A 17475-nucleotide genomic window follows, 5' to 3' on the forward strand; every position below is an offset into this window, starting at 1 on the left:
TTTTTTGCACGTGGATGTGAAAATATTAATATATGACACCAGTGAAAAAGAAAAAGATTTTTTTATCTGACTCGTGAATTCATAATGAGCCAGGCATTATGCGGGTCTAGACAAACCTAAAGTCAAAAGAAATGAAAATAGATGCTTTCATTTGGAAGTCATCTGTATTGTATTATCTTCCTTTTCCTCTGGTCAGTCATAAGTCAGAGCTGTTGCCTCCAGCTTGTGTTTCGCTGAGATATCCCCTATTTTGGATGGGTGATTACTGCCCTAATCTGAACAGATATTTAATAAATATATATGTCCTGTCTGAAAGCTGGCATCACTAAAACCAGTGTTGCCGGGTCTTCTGTTTCCACGAGAAAATGCCTCCCCAACAACTCCTTGTCCCTTTGACCATCATTTCTGATGCCTCTTTTGTCTCTTGCTTGAAGCCATTATGACATTATAAAACATTTTTCTGAGTCCTGCGTGTCCTGTCAATTTTTTGTTTTTTTTTCTTAATGGATTTCTGAGAACAGAACTGGCTTCCCTGTCAGTTTATGAATTTTAAATCAAATTTGGGTTTTGTTAAAATATCTGTCTTGGATGTATTATCAAAACCAATTACTTACATTGAATTTTCAGTTCTGAATTTAAACAAGGTTCTTCTGGTAATTGTATATTTTTCACTTGTCAGAAGAAAAAAAGAAAAACTCACCTGATTAGTACTCACAGTTTTCTCATTTTGTGAATTTTTGATTCTCTGTGAACTATCTCTAGGACCTTCTTGATTTACAACATCCACATCTTCGCTGTCGTTCTGGAATGTGACAAGATAGCAATTGTACCTGTTCAAATCAAATGCTGAAAGCCTTTTTCATGGGCAGTAGGAACCGATTTATAGTATGATGTTTGTGCTTCTGTGTTTTACTTTACTAATATGGAAGAGCCCAAAAGTCAGTGTACAGAGCTCGGGTGTCCCAGTCCCACCGCTATCAAACAAAGCTTCATTGCTCAAGGATGGTGCTCCACCAACGTGGACCTGCTGTTTTCTTGACCCAAATTAGCCTCTCCTCCTGGTGCTGCCCTTTGCCTCAGGACTGGTTTAATGAGGTCACAGAGATCTGTCTGTTCTCCCTGGCAATGGTAAAACTATACTATCCGGACTTTGTCTCGTTGTTAGTAGTTTTATTAAAGAAAATACCACCTAGTAATGCATTTGGAGTAAAAAAGTAATTTTTTTTTCAATATGTACTTCTACTGCTTCCGAAATAAAACTCTGGGAGTAACTGTAAAGACAGCATTTAGCTTTGTCGCATTAAGTTTCTGCGATATCCGTTTTAATGGAGTGTATTGGGAGTTGCACTTTTCTGTCAGACATAACTGACCACTATTTCTGCGTGCCTTTTTATTCTTAAGGTGAGTTTTTTTGTTTCTTAATTCTTTGAAGAAGACATTAATTCTTTTTAATGATCCTTGGATGGCTGTTTCTTATTTTGGTTTGGTGAGAAAGCTGCTTGAACAAAATGTCAGAGAACTAATTTCCCCAACTGATATAAATATTTTATATTTCAGTGGTTTCTTATAGCACCAATTACAGTATGGTCATTTCACTGACTTTTATTACATGCAATATTTCATTATTTACGTGGTAATGGTACCAGTGAAATAGTCATCTAAAATCAGACATTTAACCATCTAAGATAATAAACATTTGCAAATGAATGATACAAAATAAGCTTAATCATAATAAATGATGATAAAGGTAGAAATAAGCAATACTAATAGACATAAACTAAATGTTGCCCTTTAATGGAAATATGAGCTTAGAAGCAATGAGAACCCTCTTCAGAAACATCTTTTCTTTAAAGATATTCTGACTTCAAACTTGACAAAAAAAAAATCTGTTTTCGTAAAAATCTGTTTCTAGGATTTTATACATCTGAGAGAAAAAGAAGGATTCACAAGCAGCTGTTGGTTGTGGCCTTGATAGAGCAGATGCCAGTTTCTCTTCCTTACCCTAGGAGTGTCTTTACATTCCCTCAAGAAGGATGTATTTCTTTTTGAGAGAGCACCTCTGCTGGCGGTTTGCCTTTTAACCACGCTATCTTAAGAGTTTACTATAGCTGCCCCTACAATCCACGGTTAAAACCTCTAATAAGCAGTCCGTAAAGCACAAAAAAACCCCTCAAGAAGCAATGCTTAGTTGTAGCACTTTCATACAGTATCTTAGAAATACTGTACAGGATGGTATAGTGAAATAGAAGCGATAAAGTTCTATAATTGACACGATGCCCAAGCATAGTCTCTTTGGAGATTTCTATGCTTGCTGCTGAACGAGTAAAAGCAGAGATTTCTTCAGACTTTTCTTTGTGAACATGGGGAATAACAGTAAACACGCAAGCTGCTGTTTGCCAGCAAGAGAAGCACAGAATAACTTATGTTGGAAGGGACCTCTGGAAGTCATCTGGCCCAACACACTGCTCAACCACAATAACTACATAGGAGTTTCAGACAGAGAGCAATTATAAGACATGAGTGCATGGCTTATCTAACACAAAACCAGCAAGGGCATCCCAGGATTGCTGGAACTAAAAAGCCCGCGCTGCAGAATGGTAGATTTGTGCTATTTTCTGCAAGTGCAGGGAACACCGATTGCAACCGATCACACTGCATTATGGCATATGCCAAATTTAGTAGGTACTGGTTAATTAGCATTGATGACAAGTTTACTGAAGTGAGAGAGAATTTGTTGGCTAAAACAGTCTTTGAATGAGTTGTGTGAGGCTGAGGAATTTTCATGTATTTTGCGGGTGATTTTTCATGTACAATCTCATCATCCTTCTTCTTACACGGTGATGTTTTGCTCAGTGGAAACGGATGCTGTTTAACCCCACCCCTTGCAGAGAAGAGTTCCTTCCTCTTATAAGGACAGCAGTATTCAAGTGACAAATTAAAACTGCTGATTCCTTTTTGCTGCTTTCTTAGAAACTTTCTTAATTGGTGGAAGAAATTCCTCAATAAAATGTCAGACTGTCTGTGCTTGCCACCTACCTAAGCACCTAGGAAGGGCAGTAAGGCTTCTCCCGTGTTTGGTCCTTGTGTCCTCACCAGAAACCTTTGCAGAAGGAAGCACTGCAGCAGAAAGCTGGGGCCCGGTCCCCAGGCAATACAGCCAGCATAGCTGTTTTATGACCGCAGGCCAGATCCAGCAATGTGCCAAGTCACTGCTGAACCTGCTCAATGCCCAGAGACATAAGTGAGCAGGAACTTAAACTTAGAAAAAGCTTGCAAGGGAGGAACTTCTTCCCTTTAAGCTCTGCAAGAAGGATTACAGAACCGATCTGTTTACTTTGAGTGTTTGCGATACAACAGTGTTAAACAGTGGAGCTTCTGTTTTCACACTCCATTTGCTGTACTTTTATTCATCGGCGTTTTCTGCCAGTGAAATATTTGAGGGCGTGGAGCTAGATTGTATTTAGAAGTGTAGTGTTCCTTCACTGTTTGCTTGTTTTCCTACAGAGGAGGAGTTCACCTGTCAAGTCTTTTTGCGTAACTACAGTCTTTGAACTTCCCTCCTATTTCCTCCCCGGGTTTTGAGGGAGAAGAATCAGTTTTACAAAGTGAGCATTACTGCTATTGCTGATCTTTGGTTGTGCGTTTTGCAACAGCTCCCGCACTAGAACAGATGGTTTTCCAGCCATTTCCAGTTAGTGATGAAAACAGATTGGCTGTCAGAGCACCCCGGCAACTGCTTAAACTGTTGTGGTGGTGAAGGAAGGATTATTACATTAATTTTGGAGAGGAAAGTCAGGATGGTTAAGGAACTCAGTGGAAAACATATGCTACAAAGGAAAACTCTGTTTTAAGTCACCTGATTGGATTTCATGGCTTTCATTCAGTCAGTCAAAATGAAGCCATCTGAGTTACAGTTCAAAAATTGCCTATTTTCAGTCCAATTGAAAATCATTCCTCTAAGATTCCCCTCCACAATGTGCTATCTTTCGTTAACCAGAGTGTCATGATTCTGAAGGAGTTAAAATGCGTGTTAAATACCGCAGAGGAATTTTTGGATCAATAATCATAAAGCTCATAAATTCCTGCCAAATGATAACATTCAGTCCATTGCTTTTGTGTTAAACGGAAGTAAATAGGCTGTAGAAACAGCACGTAAAGAAAATGCATTGCCAGATTTAAGTTCATCTGGTTAACTCTACATGAGGTGTTCCTGACCGTAAGTTAGGCTCACCTGCCTCTAATGTTTTCTTTAAAAGCTTAGTTTGTTGATGTTAAGTCGATGTTAAGATATCCAGAAATGCAGGATGAGCAAGTCAGAATAATTGCCTGGCATAAGGTGGCCTTAAAAAAAAACAATAGGAAAGCTGTTTGCTTTCAGAGCAAACAAAATGTATGAGAGGCAGAAAGTAAAATCTGGAGAAACTGAAACAGGAAAAGAAAATCTGTGCATTCTTGCAAAGATAACAAGGAGTCCGTGACCTCCCTAGTTGTGGCATTCAAAATGTCTGATGACAGCGTGCAGGAACCCAAGGAGGATGACAAACACAAGAATCCTGAAAATGGTTCTCACAAGGAGTATTTACTTTAGTCTGAGCGAAAAAAGAGCCTAGAGGTATGATCAGCTTTGTTTGCTGTAAGAGATGGAGCAGTACGTGACTGTAGGAAAAAAAAAACGTTTTAAAATGGTTCTGGAAAACAAGCGTGTCTTCGGAAAGTGAATTTGGGAACTGTGGGAAAGGACCGTGTACTTTCCTCATTGGATCTGCTGCAGGGATACAGTGCAATGCTTCATAATGTCCAAGGGACTTTATAACAGTGATTTCCATGAAATGGAAAACCTTAATAATATATATACTTTAAATTAGCTAATCAGTAATATCTAGGAAGCTGTGGAGGATGGAGACAAACACAGAGAGAGGGGGGAAAATGCATTTTTAAGGCTATATTAGCTTGTTTGAATGGAACGGAGTGTGAAAGTCACACGTTATGGCCATACCTGCATCCTTATGCAGCACGCGTAAAAGGCAGAGTTTTAAAGGGGATCCTTCCTTGGGTCAACTTCTTGCGAGCACACAGTGCTTTGCTATAGGAACCGGTTCTGACTGCTTAATGCACCACAACACTGACAATCACAGTTCAGGGAACAATAAATATTTACTAGCGGTTATCTGCACTTTGAATTTTACTTAGTTTATATTTTAGCTCTGAGTTCCTTTTAAAAGTCAGTCCTGAGTATTTGGTCTGTCCTGCCATTTCTTTTTATGAGCCAGCTCTTATTATTCCTTCAGGGAATAAGTGTGACTTCTTGTTTAATGTCATCATTAGCAGAGATCTGAACCTGCAGAGCTGATTAGGTAAAACCTCCACATCTTAAACGAGGGCTAAAAACAAGCTAGGTTAATCCAATTGCAGTTTTAGGGTTGCTGTTAGTGTTGCAGGGTTTCCCGAGTTGGAAATCCTGCGGACAACTATAGCGATGCTTCACCAGTGCCATCAGAGAGGTGATAACTGAACTGCACTGAAAGCAAAAGGTGCAGTAGTATCTCCACGTCTTATGTACCATACTGCAATATAGACACAGCATATCGCCTTGCCATGCACACACTTAATATGAACAGTCTTCTTAACAGTGATGAAACTATGTGGATAGCATACTTCATAATGATTTAGGTTCCTTAAATTTTGCCATGTATTTAGGGCAATAAAAATAGCAAAAGCCTGAATGTCTTGGCGGAAACAGTGCAGCAATCTGTCGATTCTAGCTGTGAGGTAGCATCCAAAGCAGGAAATTTTAGTATGTAAGTTTTATAGTTGCACTGAGGTTGTTATCACAGCAATGTTGTGCTGAGGGAGTAGGAGTGTGTTTGGGAAGGATCAGTGGGCGTGGGAAGTGCTACATATCTTCTTAAAATCAATACAACTACTTTACTTATTGTAATGCACCATCTTCATTCCCCTTTTGTACTTTGGAGTGGCTGCTAGTAACTGAGCTGTCCCTAACATCAGATAGGGATATCGGGAGCTGTACGTGTGGGTTTTGTTGCCTGTTTTCTTTTGAGACCACAATAAGCTGTAAATGAGGTGCGGAAGTTGCTTCTGAGTCTCCCAGATACTGGCATTATCACAGGACAATAAAACGGGACCTGCAGTTTTGGAGGCTTTTCCTCTGAGTAGCTCCAGTGGCACCTGTGCAGCATACAGAAAGAGTAGCTGATATTTTGCAGGATCAAGCGTTTTTAAAAATGTAATTGATGGCTTTAGTAGAAATTTATACTATGCAGATGGAGAGCACACTGTCTTGGAAAAATAACACTGAATAACTCATTTTGGAGAGCCTACTACAGTCCAGATGAAAAAGAGTCATGCTTCCGTGCTGCAGTGGAAATCCTCTTGCATCATAAACAGATGTGTGCATTTAAGTATTTATAGCCAATGTGAAAACTGGAAAGAGCTCAAAAAGTTATTCCCCTTTGAACATTGGTATGAATAGCTAAAAAGACGATTACTATATACTACAACCTCTTCATCCTGTTAGGTTCTCTCCACAACAGCAGGCACAATGCCTCTAGTTCTTGGTATACAACAACTCTGATAAGATCCTTAACCCATCACTAGATAGCACTGAGCTGCACTGAGAGCTATGTTATTTACTTTGCGAAACAAAGTACCTAACCTGGGTTTACTTTATCCCTGTTTTTTTTTTTTTTTTCCTATCACTTTGCAGTTTAATCATTAAACAGCTCAGGTACATCTGAAGGTATATTTAGAGTGCAATCCCACACAGCTATTTAAAATGACTGAAATTAATTCCTTTCCAGGACACTTTTATATTTTATCATTCGGGGAAGATACTTGTTGCTTAGTACCTGAGCACTGGAGAAGAAAATACCAGATGACACCATGCCTTGGAAGAAAAAAACTGTTTGTTCTTCATGTAACAAAAGCTCAAATACGAGAAAATATGAAAAGCTGATGAGATTCTTTTCTTCTTTGTGGCTTCTACTGCGATTTGGTTTTGTATATGCAGAAAGTTATTTATTTTCTTCTGCTTATCTTCTTGAGGGTATCATTTATTTGTTGAGTCAGAGGTAGACTGCATAACTGTATATGTGTATATTCCCTTCTGGTGTTTCTGAAAAAAAACAACCAGAAAGCCTGCCTCAAGCCCCAAACTCCACTATTGCCCAGTCTCATTGATTTGGCATTTGAATTATTTCAGAGGGGACTGAGAGGCTCTGCCACTTTCTGGATGGGGCAGGAGGTGAAGTGCCTGGTTCCCTGCACATCGCTTAGGTGGGTCAGATGCATAAAACAAGGGGTGAAGGGGTGTCACTCTACTTTGTGGAGGTTGCTGGGGAAAGAGGTGCTATTTAAATTCAGACCATCCAGTAGCACAAAGCACCTAGCCTCTGCAGCCAGGGAGGTGCTTTGCTCCTCTGCAGGGTTGTAGGCACAGACTTTGGGAGCTGGCCGCCCTGTCTTAGGCACCTACTTCAGGTGCAGATGCAGCCAGGCTGAAGCCCTCCCTGATCTCCTTTCCCTGGACTGAAGGAGGCCCAAGTTCAAATTGCTCGTCCATCTGCTCTGAAGCTGCAGTGTGATGAGTGTGCTCTGATTACCCTGAGAACGGCCTAACCACTGGACTATTATATTATCTCTGAATTATCTCCATCTCCCCTTGAAGCTGTCCCACTTAGCGTGAATTATTTACTATTGCCTGGAGTAGGGACTTGACCCTACATCTCTTTCCTTCTGCAAATATTCCCTAACCAGCAGATTATCCAATCAGTCTCGCCCTTGTGTGTCTCTGTAGACAAATACTGAATTCTTGACACAGAGTGTTTGGATATCACTGTTGTTCCATACTATGCTGGATGCTTAGTGTCTCCAAAGAAACATCTGCGTTATTTGAGCAGTGGCATGTGTGGAAGAAAGATTTGCCCCAGTGCGCTTATATGACTGTTTTCCTCGTATTGCTAATATACGTTGCTTTGACGAGACAGGCATCTGCTGCGTAGCAATGACCTCCCGTTCAACAGAACTGTAAATTAGCAATCCTCCGGGAAAGCAGCCACTAATACAGCTTTAGTTCAGTGCAGATGGGATAAATGGATGTGTTAGCAGCGAGAACCATCAGCCTGTGAATTATTATTGAGTCAGGAGACTTTTCAAAGATACCAATATTCTAGGCAGCAGCAGAAGGCAGTAAAAGGAGCCTATTCATAAATGTGTCAATTGTGCTCCGGCTTTTTGTGTAAGAGCTTTGGCAGGACATCAGTGCAAAACGTGCAGGGTGGTGTAAAAGATCTGCGGGCGGGGAGCAGAAATTGCTCTTTCTTTGTTCATGTGCTGAACTAGAGCATTGTTCACGGTTTCTTAGTCCTCCCTCTTTCCCACAAAAAAAAAAAAAAAAAAAAAAAAGAAAAAAAAAGAAAAAAGAAAGAAAGAAAGAAAAAGAAAACGAGCTTACCTGGAAGGCCAAATTGTGCACTCCCGAGTGGTCACGGGCAGTCTCCTTCAGCTCCATGTGCCTAGCATGAGCAGGAGAGATTGGGGTGATTGCCACGAGCTACCTGTGGCACAGGACACCAGCAGCCAGCATCTGGTTAATCCATCCACAGGATCAGTGCCTATCGCTTGAGGTTGGGTTAGCTGGAGGCACTCTCAGGTTGCTCTCACCCTTCGGTGGCTCCACCTTCTCGCTCCCCTGGAACAGCCCCTTTTGGCCGGCTGGGAGACTGAATTCAGTGTTTCCCAAGACAAGAAGGGAGGATTACTGCATGCCCCAAAAGGCAGATGCCTCTCTAGGCGAGCCCAAAGGCAAATGTGTTTTTACACGACTTCTGGCTTTCCTGCCTCGCTCGGGGGAAGCAAGAAGTGAATGGAGACCTTCCCCACCCAGATCTTTGGGAAGTCAGCATGTTTTTTGTCTTTTTTTGCAGCTATTCTCAAGCCGTCACTTCTGTGATATCACTGCTGTGCTTTTATAGTTGTTACAGGGACACCATCTAGCAAGAGAAAACAGGCAAAAGGAGCAGCTCCCAAGCCTCCAACAATATCTGTCGCGCGTTTTTGGTTGGCATGCTAAGTCTCACGACACAGGGGCATTTGGTCATCTGTCCTGTGATTGCTCACCTTTAACTAAAAAGTTTTCTCCTACAGGTTTTCAGGCTTGCTATTTGCAGCAGGGCAAAGTTATATTCTTAGGACTGCCAATCGGATCTCTCCTAAACGTGTTTTTAGTTCCCTACGGACTTCTGGTTTACAGGTCATTTGGTGTACCTTCACTGAAAACAGTAGAACTACTCCTGATGCTAGTGAGAGACAGAATTTGAGCTAATATAATTTCTTCAAGGACCAAGAAAACAAAGAAGTATTCTGTTTCTTTGAAAAATAGCAACAAATACTTACCTACTCATTGGGTTCTTGAATTCAGAACTTTCTGCATGGAGATTGAAGATGTCTTGAGTTTTTCCTGTTCCTGTGAAAGAGGGAAAAATGATGTGCTATTTTAGAAATAAAGAGCCAGTGGATTAGCATGACTGAATATATTTCTTGGAAATACAGAACAGTTATGTAAAAAAATAAGATGCTGCACCCATTCGAGGCATCATACAGCCATGTTTTAATTAAGATTATAAATGACATGCTTGCAGTGTATGCTCTCTGAATCTTTCTCTGACTATTTGCTTAAAAAGAGGACAAGTTGTCTTCTCTATTGTTTCAGTAAGGAGGGCATGACTTTGAAAAAAACGGATATATAATTAACAACCTTTTTTTATGCCTCAGATTTTGAAATCAGCCTATCTGTTGCTATTTATATTTGCTCTGGGAGTAGAGCAATTTCTGTGGCTAATAGCTTCTCTCTGTTTGCACACTGTTCACCAGTAAGAAACAGTGCAAGTGTCTTTACCAAGTTTGACAGAATTGCCTCCTCCTTTCTGCCTTCTCTCCTCCTCCTCCTCCCTGCGGTATTGGACATGCTTTTGCTAGCAGAGGGGAGAAGGCAGAGGAAACACTTTCAGAGCCAGCCCCTGTAATCCTAAAATCTTTAGTCTGCCCTTGCACGGTCAGAAGAAACTTCTGCGGCAGTGACTACGACCAGCCGCAACTGCTCTCTGCCGCTATTCCTCTCCTTCTGGCAATTTATCAGGTCATTTTTAAAACTGATTCTTTTCCATTGAGAAATGTCAGGATAATACCAATTTGATCATTTCAGTGCAAAGCTTCCCTCCTCTGAATTATATTTAACTTTAGTAAACTTACAGGATAATAAAATAAAACAAAAAGCCCATGGCCAAGACAACTCCTGCATACAAGACAGAATATATGAAATACGCGGTTCTCCCGCGGGCAAAGGCTCATGCAGTTAAACAACAGATGGGAACCCATTGCTACCTTTTTGGCAGGATCAGCCAGAAGTTTGCTACATGTTTGACACATGGCAAGCGCCTTCCCATTTCTGGACAGTTCAAATCCTTACCTGAAGACTTTGACTTTCAAGAAACATTGTGTGTGCAACGGCCTACATGCTGCCATTTCAACTGATAACAAGCCTGGGCATCTGTTTTCCAGACCCATGTGAATCTTCCAGCTGAAAGAAAGAATTAAAGACCCTGACTGCTAATTTTTAGGGTGCTTTTACAACTTCGGGCTACCACTGCTAGGCTCAAACAATATATGTTGCCCAAACTCTGTTGCCTAACTATGGAGAGAAAAATTTCCAGCAGCTGAGGAACTGCTTCCTAGGAATAATATTAAGAAACTTTAAGTTCAGCCCCAGTATTTCTGTGTGAATTACAGTCAGTAGAACTACAGTCTGATATAGTTCACAGTCAGGTCTCTGTTTATCTTTTTTAAAGGTAGACCAGTCAGAAAGGCACCACTCATATTGTGTATAACATTTAAATGGGATTAATGCAAAATAAATATTGTTTGTTAAGTGGTTGAATTCCTAGTGTGACTAATACATGGAGGAATTTCCTTCTTACTTGAAGACATATATATAATTTACCTGGGTTTTTCTCATATCATTTTTAGTAACCATAAAATTTTCTGAATTCATTGAAAAGATGCTGCTGTTTTTGTTAGCAGGCCTGAGAAATGAGAAATTAGGAAAGAGAAGCACTTTATCACATAAAAACAACAATCTGGAAAAGTTCGGGAGCTCTCTGGAGTAATTAAGTATCTGACATACTTTATCTGCACATACTTCTGATATGGACCAAGGAAAACTTCATTTTAGGGGAACTTCATTTGGGTGTCTGCACAATTTTGCAAGCAGCTGGTTGCTGCTGCAAAGTGGACTGCTGTTAATTTATCACATGTACGGCTGAAACGTAGAAAAAGAATACCTTTGAGAAACCAACATTTTTGTTGCAAGTTTTGTGTGTTAGGTTTCTTTTCTTGGATCCTTTCCTCAAAACCCCGTAGAATCATTAGAATAACAGGTGAAGGGAAGGAATGAGTCTCTTCTGGGAAAGAAAGACAATTTTACGCATGTAAAACCTTCCCCTGACACACATTTTCTTGGAAAGTCTGACTTTTGGACTCATTTTTATCAAAGGTGAACATTCCTTTTTAAAATTCCCAACTATATGTCCAGCAGTCTTAGGGGAAAGGCAGAAAATAAAAAGTTTTAACCAAGATAAATCCACTTTTGAAATATCTGAAAGAAGTCAAATTTAGTGAAGTGTAGACACTAAATAAAAGCCTGAATTTCCATTTGCTTTTAGTCTTTTACATCTGTACAAGGTAAAGTGACAGAAAACGCTATTAAAGCAGCACGATATGTTTTTGCAGCCATTTTGTACAAAGGTATGTGTTGTGTGCCTCATAACGCATTGCTATTGATTGCACTGTTCTTTCTTCTGCTGTATTTTGCTAAGGAAAAAACAAATTTTCTTAAACTATTTGGAAAATGAACTAAGCTGATGGGGTGGGAACCAGGACACGTTTCTGAAAATCTGAATTTAGACTAGAAAAAGTGAACTTTTGACCTAAAAAAAGTCTGACCGACAAAGGAATTTCCACTTTGCTCTGGAAAACAGAGCAATAGGGAAAGCCACAAAGTAACAAATGGACAGTCCAGCGTGTCTAACCTCTGAGGTTAGACCATGTCTAGCTGGGCTTGAACGCTTTGAATTCTTAAAGCATGTTTTAAGAGTTGTTTGCTACGTTGCTATATAGTGGGGGAAAATCATCATCATTTTCAGAATAAATTTACCTTTTGCCAGAGGGACTTTATGAAAATATACTACTCCCACAGTTACAAGCTGGCCGGAGCCCCTGGGAGTCCAGGTGCCTCCTTGGGTCTGCTGCGTGCTAAGGACTCTTTGGTCCACACGAGTCTCAGACTTCCCCCCAGCAAATCTCCAGCTCAAGCTGGCTCCAAGCTCTCCCACTGAGATACTTCAGATACAGTTTGAATGCTCCAAAAAGTTCAGAGAAAACGGTGCAGTTCCCTGGTTTTAGGGGTTGCTGTGGCAGTGGAGAGGGAGCTTTCTTCATGATTCGCAGTTACCCTAAATTTGCCCCTTAGAAAGCAAACATTAATGCAAAGCTCGGTGTTTAACAAACACAATGAGTCAGGGAGGAAAGACTCCTTGGGAGGGAAGCCCAGGGCCTTTGAGGGCTGTTGTTTTAGCATGTGATAAATACCTGCGTAAGGCTAAACAGCGGGTGATTCTCGGACGTTAGCAGCAACCTCAGGAAAGTTCAAGGAAGCCACCCCAAAGGGTGTAGGCTTTCAGTATTACGAGAAAGGAGAATTGTATGCAACATCTCAATCATGGGACACAGGCTGAATAAGGAATAACATTATATAAATAGCTCCGTAGCACATTCATGTAATAATACTATGCGAATGCAGAATGAAAATAGAAACAAGTATAAAAGAAGGCATACACTTAAATTCAATAGGAAAGATCATTTTAAAGCATGCTAAAAGGGAAATTACTTAATTAGAATAGAAATCTTATCCATGTTCAATAACTGTGTTTCAAAAATGGTTTGGCCATCTGCAAATGGGAACCTCTATAATGCCTGTAGATTCAAAGACAGAGACATGCAATTAGGGCGCTAAGGCTGCTTTTTAATGTCTTAATAATCTAAAATATCCTGACCTCTGGATGGTATCTGGACCACCTTATCTTAATCTAAATGAGGTAAAGATTATGGCTATTGACTCTCTGGCACTTGAATAGTTTCTTCTAACCTTTAGAATAGATAATATAGAAATATCGAGTATTCATTGAATCAATGAATCAAATATTAAAAATCTAGAGAAATATCCAATTCATCCCTGCCTCACACTTCTGATATTTCCTGATCACCCAACTTTTGCATAACCGTCATCAGTCTGTGAATGTCATCAAATGCAAGTTTTTCCTGTAGTTACTGTCAAGGTGTAGCTGGGTACAAGGGCTGTGCCTGAGTGCATGCCCAGAGGGCTTGCTCATGGGAACTCCACAGCTAGCCTCTGCGTAGCCCCAACAGCAGACCCTTTTGCGACAGATTAATGGACTGCCCTCCCACCCTGCTTCACAATAAAACCTGGCGAACTGGTACAGGGTCGATCCGTGGGGCGGCTTCCTTACAGTGCCAGGACGTCCCCCAGCAGCTCCTGCTGTGCACGGCCCAGTGGATAGGTGCTGTGAGCACCCTGAGGTGTGCTGATTAACACCCTGGGTGGAGGAGCTGGGCAAGCCTGTGGACTCCCCCAGGCAGTGCCTCTTGCAAAGGTAAGAGCTGACAGAACTTGCACAGATACTTTAAGCAGTCATTAGAAACTGTTCCTGCATATGTAGGAATGGTCACGTAGGACAGTCTTTTGTGTGGTTAAGATAGTTAAGATACATTTTGTATGTAGTTTAAATAGCTGATAGCAGTGGATCATGCATGCACTGGAGGGGTCACCCTAGTAGGACCTAGCAGGATATTTACAATCCTAGCAGGACCCCAAGGGCTGTACAAATTCACTACAACTGCAGTTTGGGGAGTCTCACCTGATCCAGCTGAAGATGTCGTTGCAAGGACATTTGCAATGGAGATTCCTGCACCATCTGGGTAGCGACAGACAGTCCCATTTGAGAGATCTGATTTACCGCAGAAGTACTATCCTATACCGAAGATCCCAACAAATCAGTTTTTTAACTAACAGTGTCTGACTACTTATGTGACTCTGGGAGTCCACCTCCTGAAATAAACTTTTCTTCTAAAATGTTGTTAACTATTTCTAACTTTTAAAAGTGAGTGCAGAATCTGACAGGATTTACCTGTTTCAGTGTTTAAGGTTCTGATTACTTGTTCCTGTTCTGAACCAAACAATGACACTTACCAACTTCCTGAAGTGCTTTTAACATAAGTAAATGGAGCTGTCAGTGTCCACTTCTGAATTGCCAGTACAGTGTAATCTCAAGGGTGATCTCAGCTGATCTTCAAGTAGCACGAATAAATGTTTTTCTTGTGATAAAGCATTGCCAATGGAGGAAAATGAGAGGAGTCATGAATCACAGAAAGCTGAAGAACTTGGACATCCTGAAAGCCTTTCTACCAGGAAAAGTTAAGCAAACAGTATCAGTGGTTACTTTATTATGTGATTACTGAGTCCTTGACACACTTAATGATTCCTGAGTCTCCAAGTGCATGAGAATGCTGATAAGGAGAAACTTCAGTGGGCCAGTGGGAATCCTTGCTTATTGGGCCATCACAGAAAGCTCTGAGCTTACATCTCTTGCATTTAATGGTAAATCAGTCATTGATATTATTGGGATCCAAGTGATTTAGAAAGAGGGTGAGCATACACCGCTTAACATGGTTCCTTGCAGAGACACTCATTACACAGGCAGCATAGCTTCACTGCTGCAAAACTCACAACCAGAGCAGCTTACGCTGCGTAGAGAGCTCTGCCAGCTGCAGTCCCTGAGCTGTGCCTTCGTCAGAGTGAGGTTAAGCATTTGTACATAGCTTTGCAAATTTACCCCAGTCTAAACTACCCACAGCTGTGGGGTATTTGAAAACCAGTGGAGCTGGCGGGAGATTTACCCTTGAATTCTATAGAAGACTGGCTAAAGTGCTAACAAAAGGTCCCATATTTCCTTTTTTTTTTTTTTTTTTTTTTTTTGTGTGTGTGTGTGTGTGTGTAGTACCCATCTATCTGTTCATCTATTTTTGCATACCGTCATTCAGACAGGCTTAGTTTTTCAGGATACCAAAGCTCTGGACTGTGCCCTGGCTTACTTCTCTGAGCAGGACCCTCAGCTTCCATTTCTTCAGCCCTGAGCCTCCTTCCCAGCACAAGAAATGTGGTAGGAAGCAAAGAGGAGCGGGGTGCATGCTATTCAAAGTCCTTTTCATCTAGTATAGCTAACTAGGTAGCTAACTAGGTCTATGCAAGAATGTGAACTGGACCATACTAGTGCAAGCTCTTTTATTTTTATTTTTTTTTGGAAAATGATTTACCTACTACTTTTGTCTTGGATTTGTGGGTTTTTTGGATGATTTTTTTGTACACTGACCCTTCCTCTGAGGTGATGGAAAATACACTACCCTCGTAGACCGTCATTAAGTGATCTCTGTTTAGTTACATGTCACAAGCTTGGTGGAATGAATTTTGAAATGCCTTTGAAACAGAGCAAGCAAAACCACCGCAGTTTTGAATAAATATTCCACAAGGTCTACAGCAAGAATAAAACTTCAAGGAGGAGCCCAGTACAGAAGGTCAAGTCTTGAAGACAAATGAAGTTGAATATAACCTACTAACTTGCAGTGACTGGGCTAAATCTCTCCCCCATTTTGGTTCCCTTGGAGCTTCAGAGATGATGTAGCATCTCTTTGTGTTTTGCAAGAAGATCACCCAATGTGATTCTATTTAAAGGCATCTCTCAAGTGCTGTATCCAGCTTGAAAGCCACAGGAACAATGAAACCTTTAAAAATAAAAACAAAACCTTCCTCTTGGAATATTAGGAAGTCAATTCATTGAAATATTTAAACATTATAGAGCCTCGCATGGCACATTTTGTATCTACATTTTTTACATTTATTGACCAGATGCAGCAGTTGAAGTAAAATATGCTCCAGAAGAGCAAATAATTCCCTGGGTTGTGAAATACTAAACCAGCCAAGGGCAACATGTGCACTCAGTTTGAACTCCAGGGCATTTTTTAAAGTGCTATCGCCTGGGGACAGGAGAGGCACTATTTAAAATGTTCTTTTGAATTTTTAAGGGGTGTTTAGAAGTTCAGGCCTTTGCTTGCAGCTGAGGAGATGAAGAGGCCAGTGGTGGCTTAACACCACTGTTAACATACTACCATTAACACAGTTAAAGCTGTTATCAACCTGATATGTGTAGGGGATGGTCTGGCCTAAAGCAAAGTTTGGGGTAGCTCTAGGACGCACATGACAGCAGTCTGGACCTGGTCAGTTGGCCGAAATAAAAATGACGACTGGGCTGGAGATCATTCCCACCCTGTGGCATCCTGGCAGGACCCCACCACGCATCCCCCGGGCTCACAAAGCTTTCTTTCTCTGGGAAACAGTTAAACCTTTCTTTTGAGACACCAAACCTGGCATTGTGCCTGGGATTAAAAAAAGATGTATTCCAAGCAGAGTTTGCTATAAGGAGATGTGACCCCCCCCCCCAATTAAAGAAGTTAGGATATATATCTTTTAGCTTCAAGAGACACACAACTACAGCTTGTCTGTCAAGGCAAAGGATTTACTTAAGAGCACATAAGTGGATTTGGACATCGAGTATCATAATCACCCAAATAGTTACTCTTTCAACCAACAGATCACTTGTTCCCACAGCTAGTCTGTTCATGGGTAGTTGAGATTTACAATTTTTTGTAGTTCTCATTTTGCTGTACTTCAAAAAAATCCAAAGCTCCTACCTTGCATGCTTTTACAGTCTCACCAGACCGCAGGGTACCTGTGCTCATCAGTGCTCTTTCAGCTAAATATTTGCTGACCTGGTGGACTTCTTGAATTTGTTAAATATACAGGTAGCCAAAGCAACCTAATCGTAAAACTAACACACCAAAACCTGAAGACACTTTTTTTTCTTTACGTTATATCCTGACGGGAAAAACACCATCTATCCCACTTCACGGTGCTGCTACTCGTGTAATTTTTCTGCCAGGTTTTTCAGCGAGAGAGCTCTCCCTAGCGGACTTGCGCCACAAAGGATTAGGGATGCACAGTGTTACTGCAGAAGGACGGTAGGAAAATTAACTACTCCTTGTTGATCTAATTTATGCTGGAAACATGTATGTAATTTGCTGACAGAGACTGCACAAAGCTTCTAGATGGGCAAGTCTCCTGTTCTGTCTAATTTTCAGCTCCCTCATCCTCATCTAGTTCCTTTGGTAGATCTCAGTACAGGCTGCAACTTCTTTGCATGTATGTCTTTAAATTCCACATGTTTGGGCCTGTATCAGGCTATGGGGATGCTTGAGGCTTGCTGGTGAATAAAT

General features: G+C 40.9%; 1 protein-coding gene across 1 annotated transcript in view; it reads right to left on the reverse strand.

The window, feature by feature from the left end:
* The window catches only part of LOC135324768 (solute carrier family 28 member 3-like), a 41064-nt gene extending 32494 nt beyond the window's left edge, over positions 1 to 8570 (reverse strand). Inside the window, exons 1-2 of the mRNA XM_064501674.1 lie at positions 8471 to 8570; positions 701 to 802 (exon numbers count right to left, since the gene is read on the reverse strand). Coding sequence (XP_064357744.1) covers positions 701 to 802; positions 8471 to 8527 — 159 coding nt within the window. The 5' untranslated portion in view covers positions 8528 to 8570. The remainder of the gene's footprint in view (positions 1 to 700; positions 803 to 8470) is intronic.
* Between the last annotated feature and the right edge of the window lie 8905 nt (positions 8571 to 17475).

The sequence above is a fragment of the Dromaius novaehollandiae genome, chromosome Z (genome assembly GCF_036370855.1).
Source record: "Dromaius novaehollandiae isolate bDroNov1 chromosome Z, bDroNov1.hap1, whole genome shotgun sequence".
In the NCBI taxonomy this organism is placed as follows: Eukaryota; Metazoa; Chordata; class Aves; order Casuariiformes; family Dromaiidae; genus Dromaius; species Dromaius novaehollandiae.